Source organism: Salminus brasiliensis, chromosome 5 (genome assembly GCF_030463535.1).
Source record: "Salminus brasiliensis chromosome 5, fSalBra1.hap2, whole genome shotgun sequence".
NCBI lineage: Eukaryota > Metazoa > Chordata > Actinopteri > Characiformes > Bryconidae > Salminus > Salminus brasiliensis.
The window spans coordinates 23,379,255-23,389,205 of record NC_132882.1 but is presented as its reverse complement, the minus strand read 5'-3'; the positions used below and the strand labels follow the sequence as shown (position 1 = coordinate 23,389,205).

General features: G+C 41.1%; 1 protein-coding gene across 1 annotated transcript; it reads right to left on the bottom strand.

The window, feature by feature from the left end:
* Positions 1-5,668: 5,668 nt before the first annotated feature.
* On the bottom strand, positions 5,669-9,588 carry sox4b (SRY-box transcription factor 4b). Its single transcript, XM_072679873.1, has one exon. The coding sequence runs from the start codon at positions 9,166-9,168 to the stop codon at positions 8,050-8,052; it is 1,119 nt and encodes a 372-aa protein (XP_072535974.1). The 5' UTR covers positions 9,169-9,588; the 3' UTR covers positions 5,669-8,049.
* Between the last annotated feature and the right edge of the window lie 363 nt (positions 9,589-9,951).

The window sequence follows — 9,951 nt, the reverse complement described above, 5'->3', positions numbered from 1 at the left end:
GGCTCCCTTTGTCTACACGTGTGAAGTGAAGTGAAGGGGGGGGTGGGGGGTGGAGGGGGGGGGGGTTGCAGCTCGGCCGCGCCTTCTTCACTTCACTCCCAGTCCCGCCCAGCGCACGCAGCTCCAACTGCAAAACAAAGAGCGGGGGGACTTACAGGAGAAGCCCCGCACGGCCACCCAGAGCAACTCCAACAAAGAGAGGCTAACTTGACAAAGGGAGGAGAACTTCCAGGAGAATGCCAGACCAGTGCACATCAACGGGCCATGGGTCTGGGGTTCAAGTCCAACCAGCAAACTACATCCACTTGAAATATTTTGCCATTGGCATTTTAATTATGATTTGATATTACTTTAATTTTATTTTCTATTATTACTTAACCTTAATTTAGTATTTTATTGTATTAATGTAATTTCCAATATATTAAAAAACAACTGAATAATGTTTTTTTTTCTATATGAGAAACTTTAACTTTATTATAATGTATTGATTAGCTACCTATTTTCATTATGTAACCTCATAAAAAAACTTTAAACTCAGAGTAAACATATTTAAACAACATTAGAGCTAATTATAATAGGGTATTATAACTTTGTTATAAATTATTTGTTAATTACATTAATTTAAAATATTCATTTTTGAATTATAACAATTATTAATGATAATAGTAAGTACTTTATTGTAAAGTATGTTTTTTACATTTACATGTTTTTCTTCCCATTTATTCTCTGTTTTTCTTCTCATACAGCTCTATAACTTAATACTTTTTACTAGAGCCAGTTTCTGTTGTTGTAATTGTTGTAATAACTTATCCAGCTAACACATACATCATGCTTTATCAGATAAATCAGAGTTTTAGTATATTAAAGTCCAATATTAAAGTACTACAAATTGTAGTCACTCTATCAAATCACATTCTGAAACTATATTACAGTACCTTCAAGTAATATGTCTGTAGTATGTTACAGTACTTTATTTAAAATAATATGATAAGTACAAAATAAGTAATAATCTTAGACCTTTTCTGTATTAAAATGTGTAAGTAAAATGAATCACTGTATCTCACTCACCAATATCTTTCTAAGAATTTCTAATAAAGTCCTAATAAAAAGCCTCAAGGTTGTTCACAGCTCTGCTCTTGTAATGATGGATCCCATTGTCCTCCTCTATTGAACAAATGCCTAATCCCAAAACACTGGTGAATGTCAGAATCTGTGTAAACTGCCTAAGTAGGTTTAAAGAAGACATGTCTTCTTAAGAATAGTTGGTGAAACAGACCCATTTTTACTATATTTATTATATTGTTGCCATGTTAACAAAAATAGCATAAAAACAGTTTTTATATGCTTTTAAAGCATTTTAACCCGTTTTAAGTCAAATGTGATGTTTTTTTACATAACATCACTATAAACTCATGTCATATTAGAATGACACTGATAGAAATACAAGACAAGGGCACTGCAGGCACAATGATGATGTTTAAATGCTCAAGTGCAAACAAAACATTTTTAAACAAAAAAAAAAGCCATGCATGTGAACTTCACTGACAAATGAGGCAGACTGCTAGTTAGTTCAATTGAAGTTCATACTAGCTGTCAATATTTCTAATAAAGTAGCAAAGGGATGTAAATAATGCAGAATTTAGAGCCAAAAAAGAAGAGAATAAAGTTCAACGTCTTTTATTTATAATTCCTTATAGCTCACATGTGTCAGTGTCCGACAGCAAGACGGCACGCATGCATGATTGAAAGACTTATTTAATTGTGTTTTGTAAATCTTGGCACAGTAATAACAAGGTGACCCTGTGATTACTCAGGTGATAGAGACTCTGTGTATCTGCACTGTAGTCCTATGCCAATGACATAATGCAAATCTGTGTAGTACCCTTTAGGTCCACTAGAGTTACTAGGCACAGTGAATGGGTCAATCCATAGACACGTTTATTACCAATTTACAAACTGCGTCCTATGTAGTGAACTATGCAAAAAACAAAATGACAGATTCTAAATCTAAACAGAGTGTTATAGATGTGTAACAGAACAGTATTTATATATTTATTCATGTGTCGAAGTCTGAACTCTAGATGCTATATGCATGTATACTGTTTATGTGGTTCAATATATAAACAGTAAGAATGTATTTAAGATTTAGCCAAAAACTTGCATGTGATGTGACGTTGGCGTTTCATTCACATGAGAACACTGACAACAGAGTTTTTAAAGATCTCCACCTTTGGAGAATGTTTTTGAAGAGCGAACAGGAGGCCAAAACAGGCCAAAACATCTGTTTTTATAAAATATTCAGATACATGTGGACGGGGTCTTGACAGGGCGATTGAGTGGTGTTGGAAACTGGGAAATACCATTTGAATTTATACCATTTCTAAATTGCACTGAATAGCCAGTGAAGTTGCATTTACGTGGGAACCTTGGAATTTTAGCTGATACATGAGTTTCCGTGATGTGACCTTTTTACCTTTCCCATGTTTTCATCTTTTTTTTTTTTTTTAGTTTTGAATCTTTTTTATTTTTACACTACAGCGCTCATCTGACTAATATTAAAGTTTTTTGTGGACGACTTGATGTTGTTGTTTCGTGATTTCCCACAGATCTCTTGACAAGAGCTGAAGTCAACTACCTGGTAAACACTAGCTACTGATGAGCATCTGATCATGACCATAGTGAGGACAAAACCAAAGCAGCAGCCTCGACTAGCATGTGAAAATAAATTAGAGTAAGAAAGAGAGTAATAATAATAATACATAATGAGGTGGAGCTGGTCGTCAACGTTTAGCAAAACTCACAATATGCCACAACTGGCCACAACGATTGGAAACAAACGACTGCACAGGCAAAAGTTGTCATTCTGACATTTAAAGGCTAGCTTTGCTGCTTTTACGTAGGACAATGGACATAAAAACCTTCTGTTTTGTGTGATTGTGTGGGTCTGGACAACTATCCAGACATTCACAAAGAATGAACAGAAACTCATAACATAACATAACAGTCAACACAACTCTGCTCTCCACTAAACTCACCTAGCACTTCATTAAGAACACCTGTACTGCATCTACTTATATACAATGAACCAATGGTTTGACAGCAGTGCAATGCATATAATCATGCAGATTGAGGCAGGGAAGAAGAGAGGGAGGAAAGTGTGAGCTCTTGGATTTTAAACATGGCAAGATTGTAGAGTTGTTCACCCTTTGTTATTAAGAGAGGTCAGCAGCGAATGGCCAGACTGGACCACTTTAGGTTCTGCAAAGTGCAATAAAGTGCTTGATGAGGTTAAGTAGCTACACAAATTCACAAATGAATATACTCTACACTGTTAATAGAATATGTATTTGTATAAAAAGTATAAGTATATGAGTTACTCTCAAACTACATACATCACACTGATCCTTGTTTGGTTTAATTTCCCACTGTTAAAAGTGTGAGATCGTTGAGGAATGTTTGGAGGTTCTTCAGTTTGAAACTTAAGGTGTTTTGAGAAGCCTTCAAGGAACCCATTTCTTCTGAAACCTTTCCTAAAGGTTCCATAAATCAAATGAAGACCCTCCAAAAGTTCATCAAGGCTCTTAAACATTTAACAGAGATAAATAAACCCAACTGTATTCCACAGAATCAACCCAGAAAAGTAAATGTGATGTGTTTTGTTTGAGAATATATGAAATTAATTACGTTTTTCAATTTGCCCTTCAAGTCATTCCGCAAATTGGTCACACCGGACCTTCTTTCTCACGTGATAGCATGCATTTCTGCATTCTGTATTTCATAAAACAGTAACAAAACTGTTATTCTTCAGAAATGAAACCTTTCATAAGCTTGGGATCATATCGATAAAATATGTTCCATTTGAGTGTTGATATGCCAATGCTGTGTGTTTTCAGAGTTATTAAGTTATTAATGAGTCTGAATAATAAGTGAGAATCTCAATAAGGATGCGTTGCAAATGATGAATGAATGGAGATAATTCCAAAATGACTGAGAAAGCTGTACAACATCAAGAATGAAGACACAATGAGATTAGTATCCAAAATGCCTCAAGAAGTCTGATTGGCGTGAATTCAGAAACGCATTTGATTACTGGGGGCTTACACACTTCACTTCAAGAGCAAGCTCATGCTAAGGGAATGGGTCACTATTTCAGGTGCAAACACTGATACACTGATATTGCTTCCCAGTTGCCACAAGTACAGTTTTAATGAATAAATCCAAAGCCTAAAGCAATGCAAAGTCATGGTTAAGGGTTTTTGTGAAATGAAGTCTCATCATTGGCATTCATTTCCCTGCACAACTGCTGTCTTGATCACATAGGTCAAAGGAAGGATTTGAACAGGAGAGGTGCCCCATCAGACACAACTACAAATACAAAGTCTGCATTATGAGTAGAGCGTGATTGGTATGCCATTCAATTAGTAGATCTTGAACTTAAAGAAGATTAGTCAGAAGGCGTCTTATGAAAAATAAAACCATCTCCCTTTCATAGAGGATACAATCATGTAACATCCCGCCAAATGGACAATGTGCGCGCCCACACACAACTCCACTAACAATACTCTCACTGTGCATCTGACCACTCTCTAGCTCTGTCGCCCGCTTTTCTCTCCAGCCGTGTCCAAGAGAAGCAAGCCGGTCCCTCTCTTCTCCCTGTCTGACACCCCTCCCATAGGGGGAGAGATTCGGACTGTTGAGTCGCTCCCGGGACTCTGCTTTAGCTTGAGGAAGCTCAGCTAAGAAATTAATATGCAAAAAAAAAAAAAAAAAAAAAAACAGTAGAAAGATATAGAGAGTGCATGTTTTCTTTATACCAACAATCACATCAAAGTCTGGTTCCAAAGTGCTGGCACAATAAGCAGGTTCCTGAGCAGGTATGGCTGTTAGCTCTACCCCTTATCAAGTGAACATCAGCCATTTAATCATTTAGTCCATAAAGGCTAATCTATCCGCTTATAAAATCTCTTGGTATAGAGCAGTCTGAGCATGGAGGATTGCATGTGGAGCTGGAGGGCTCTTGCTTCCCATCCCCCACTACCTCAAAACAGACGGTGTCTGGAGGAGGGGGAGGGGAGGCACAGTCTGCTAGACATTCAGCATGTGAATACGTGAAGCCCCACCATCTCATCTTTCAGACATTTTTGGAGATGTGCTTGTGCGACAATGAGTCTGAGGTATAAATATGGTGGTAAATCCAGACACAGGTGTATGCAAAACTTTGGGCACCCCTGGTCCAATTACATTTGTCTTCTTTGGAGTGAGAATAAGTTAAAATCCACTACAGAGAACACACTTCTGAACAATTATTAATTATTTGCTCTCGCTCTAAGATTTGTAGAATTGGGAGCTAGGATTTTTGTGGGAATAAAGATGAACTAACAACTTAACCAATAAAACATTCCAAGTGAACTTTCACATACAACTGAATAGTGTCTACAATTACAGCCACTGAAGCACAATAAAGTAAGTGAACCTATAGCCAGTCTATTCACATAGATCAACATGATCAACTTGGTAATCCCAAATATGCACAAGTATACAGTGAAACAAGACAGTGCTCCTCCAGGGCCTCAGGGCAGCATATGTAAACATATGTAAACAGCCTGTAATTACCATGTGTAATTATATATATAATTATATATTAATAAATAAATCATTTTCAATGGAAGTCAATGTAGAAAGATTTTATTCCAAGACATTCTGGAGCATTTCTATTGGCCCATGCATCATGAAATTTTAACTCAATGTAAACAACTGCCAGACTACAAAATAAAAATATGAAAGTTATATATACTTTATATATACACACACTATATACACTTGGTTAAGTGCCTGAAAGACACATGTTTTGCATCCTTCTGGAACAAGCATGGCTCCCAGTGCATGGGAGCAGAGCAAGACACGCCCACTTTCATGCAAAACTGAAAGAGAAAGGAGTCGTCAGGGCATGGTTAGGGTTCAGTTCCAGCTGATTTTATTTCCTTCCTGAAAAAAAGGTTCTGTACAGGAGTATATTAACAATCTGACAGGCAGTGACTTGACACATTTAGCTGGCATAAGATTTCCCCTCAAAAATGTGTTATGGCATGATTAGACAAAACAATATTTCTACACAGCATATTGCACAGAATGAATGAAAATAAAGTTAATATAATTCAACTGTATATATATAAAATCCTTAACAACCATCTTTAAAGTAAGTAGGCTAAGCAAAAAGTGTATAAAGATAGCTGTTCTAGTGCCTGTCATGTTAGAGCGCAACAACATACATAAAACACACATCTTTTTTTTTTGCTTATAATACAGTCAACTGTACAAAGATGATTTCACGATTTTCCTCATTTTCAACTTTTTTCTGTTTTTTCACTTTTCTTTTTTTTTTTTTTTTTTTTTGGAAACACAACAGCTATAAACCTGAATCGGAAATACAAAAATCTATCCACCATGCCGTAAGATACTAAAACGATTAGCCATACTTAGCCGACAAGTAGAAAAGATTAAAATATTCAAATACAATGAAAGTCGCAGCACAATAAATCGTCGCGGATTCCAAATCGGCGGTCTGATACGTCACGACTTAAATTCCGTCCAGTGGTTGAAAGAAAACCCGAACTTCTCGATATAAAACGCCGAGAGATTTGGTCATTTAAAGCTACAATCTCTGTGTGTGTGTGTGTGTGTGTGTGTGTGTGTTCAGCAAGACTCTGGAGTGAAATGTAGAAATGTCCTTTCAAAGGCTAGACTGGGGGTCGTGTTGGAAAAGGTGAGCCTGTGTCTTTAAGACGCCTGCAGATTGGAGCTGTAAACACGGACAGGAGGCGGATTCAGAGCCAATCAGCCAACCTGGGTTCGTAAAATGACAGGAAATCCAAACAGCCATTCACACTGATTGATACCCCCCTTTTTATAGATCTATATATATATATATATATATTTATATTTGTACAAAAATACACTGAGAAAATAATCAAACGTTTCCTCTCTTTAAGTGTCAAAAGTCTACATTTAAATATTAAAAAAAAATCAACAAGTTAAAACTCTAGCCCTTCTTCTGAGAAGGAGACAGACGTTGTGAGTGTGTGACGGAAAAACGTATAAAAAAAGAAAGAAAAGAAAAGAAGAAGAAGAAGAAGAAGAAGAAGAGAAAGAAACTTGGCCAGTACTGTATAAATACGTTCATATAAAAATGGCATCTGAACACACACGTAGAAAAGGAAACAAACCGAGAGCGTCTCTCAACACACAGAACATCTGGAGAAACAGAAGAAGGAGAAGAAAAAGAAGAAAGACAGGAGGATTTTGGTCCTGAATTGGTTAAGAGTATAAAGTTCAGCACAGATTTGAGTTTGTGTTTGAATCCTGAAGTTTTAAGCATGAAAACAGCTGGTGATTTTTTTTCTTTCCTTTTTTGTTTCTTTTTCTTCCTTGAAGTAGGAATCAAACATGGCGCCACCTACCCACTTAAATAAGCCTACTGCTAGTTCAACTGCTCCACAGTCTTACAGAAAAATCTCAATACAAGAGGAGGACAGATTACATGCGTTTCTTTTCTTTCATATTTTTCTTTTTTTTTTTCTTCCAAAAAGTTCACTCTTTAATCCTTAACTCACCTTGTTCATTAAAATCCACCAGGACAATAAAAAATGTACCTCTTAAGTAAAGAAAGTTCACATGGCGATTCGCTGCAAAGTCCTTTAAAAGTCCCTTTGTTGGTTTTTAAGTTGTTTTTTTTTTTTTAAGTTAAAAATTTATTTTTTAAAAAAACTGGCGGACCAAACGCCTGCCCTTCACGTGCGTGCAAAACAATCACAGTTTTCCAGTTCACAACAAGAGTTCATCACCATTATTCTTCTAGTCTTCTCAGTACGCTCGTCCTATTGCCTTCCCCGAGACAAGTCCCTCAGTCCTTCTTTCTCAAACTTCTGCTGGAACAAACATTTTCAAAGTCTCGCGAGACCTGTTCTCATGTTGTTGTGGTGTGTTTCTCCCTCTCTCGCTCTCTCTCTCTCTCTTTCTCTCTCTCTCTCTCTGTTCCCTCTCGCGCTGCTCTCAGTACGTGAACACGAGGTTTGAGATGGTGGACTCGAGCCAGTCCCCGGAGATCATCTCGCTCACCTCGGGCGTGCAGTAGTCCGGGAAGTCGAAGTGTGAGCCGGACTCGCACGCGCTCAGTTCCCCGTCCCTGTCCAGCGCCGCCGCGGAGCTGCCCATGCTGCCCAACGACACGCTGTCGAAGCCAGGGCTCGCGCTCGCGCTGGTGCACGCGTCCGCCAGCTCGTCCTCCAACTCCTCGTCCGAGGAGGACGAGGACGATGACATGGACGACGTGGAGGAGGAGCGCGACGACGCTGCGGACGAGAACGGGGTGGGAGACGAGCGGCCCCCGAAACCGTAGCTGTAACTGTAGCCGTACACGTGCGTGCTCCTCGCGCTCTTCCCCCCGGCGACGGGAGACTCGGCGCGCTCCCGCGCGCTCCCTCCGTCCTCGTACAGGCTGATGGGGTCCGCGCAGTCGGCCGCCGTGCTAAGAGTCGGGCTCGCTGGCACGGCCGCCGTGCACGAGCTCCCCATGCCAACGCTGGTGCCGCCGTTGACACCCCCGAGGGCGTGCACGCGCCTCGACTTCTTGGAGGCGGGCTTGCACTTGTAGAGCGACGCGTGCTGCTGCTGCTCCTCCACCGCTCTCTGAGACTTGGTGCTCGCGCTCTTCTTAGAGGACTTGCTGCTGGAGCTCGTTTTGCCCCCAGTGGTCCCACTGCCACCACCAGCACCACCACTATTGCCACCCCCAGTCTTCGCCTTCTTCCTGGGCCGGTACTTGTAGTCCGGGTAGTCCGCCATGTGCTTGAGCCTGAGCCTCTCAGCCTCCCGGATGAACGGCACCTTGTCGGCGTCTGTCAGCTGCTTCCAGCGCCGGCCGAGCCGCTTGGAGATCTCCGCGTTGTGCATGTCCGGCGCGCGCTCCATGATCTTGCGCCTCTCGATCTGAGACCAGACCATGAAGGCATTCATGGGTCGCTTGATGTGGCCACTCGGCGTCTTGCACCAACCTGGGTCACCCAAGCGCGAGGAGGAGGAGGAGGAGGATGAAGACGAGTTGATGTCCACCTCCATCGTCCCGGACTCGAAGAGCGAATCAGCTGGGCTGCTCGCTTCTTTCTGCACCATGTCTCTCTCTCTTTCTCTCTGTTATTGTCTCTCTGCTTCTCTCTTTCTCGTTCAGAGTAAACAAACAAACAAACAAGCACGTCAACAAGTAAACAAGAACTTGTTCTCTATCTTCTCTGTAAGTCCAAAGTTTCAGCCGAAGCAAAAAAAGTTCGTTTCAACTCGGGGGAGCGAGTCCCGATGAGGAAGATGAAGAAGAAGGAGTAGAGGAGGAGGAAGATTGGCTGATCCTTCTCCCCTCATAGCCCCCCTCTCAGCCCCCGTTGCGCGTGTAGTATCTCTCCTTCTCTCTGTCTAAAAACTTCTCCAACGTGCTGCTCGTCTCTCTCCTTCCAGCACTGTTTAGTTTCTGTCTCGCGCGCGCGCTCGCTCTCTCTCTCCCTTCCTCTCTCTCTAGCTCGCTCGCTCACTCTTTCTCTCTCTCTCGTCTTGTCTCGGCTCCCTTGCTCTCTGTCGCTCTTTATGCCTCTCCTGCTCTCCTCCTCCAGCCAATCAGCGCCTGTCTCCAGCCTACTTTGGAGACGAGGCCACGCCCACTGCCTTAGCTGATTGGAAGTGTCAAGCGAGGAAGGGAGGGCGGTATGGGAGAAGGGGGGAGATGTTGGGAAGGAGAAGGGTAGTAGAGGGGGTGGCTGGGATGGTAATGGGCGCGTGCGATGAGGGGTGTTTGGGTCTGACCTCATTCCAGCAGCACGAGGAGGGCAGTCTGGGGTTTGCAGCGACACGCTGATCAGTGTTTGTTTATTTGTTTACGTTTTTTGTTTGTTTATTAAATGGGGGAGC

Coding starts and splice junctions, on each gene's coding strand:
- sox4b (XM_072679873.1), bottom strand. CDS start 9,168: ATGGTGCAGAAAGAAGCGAGCAGCCCAGCTGATTCGCTCTTCGAGTCC.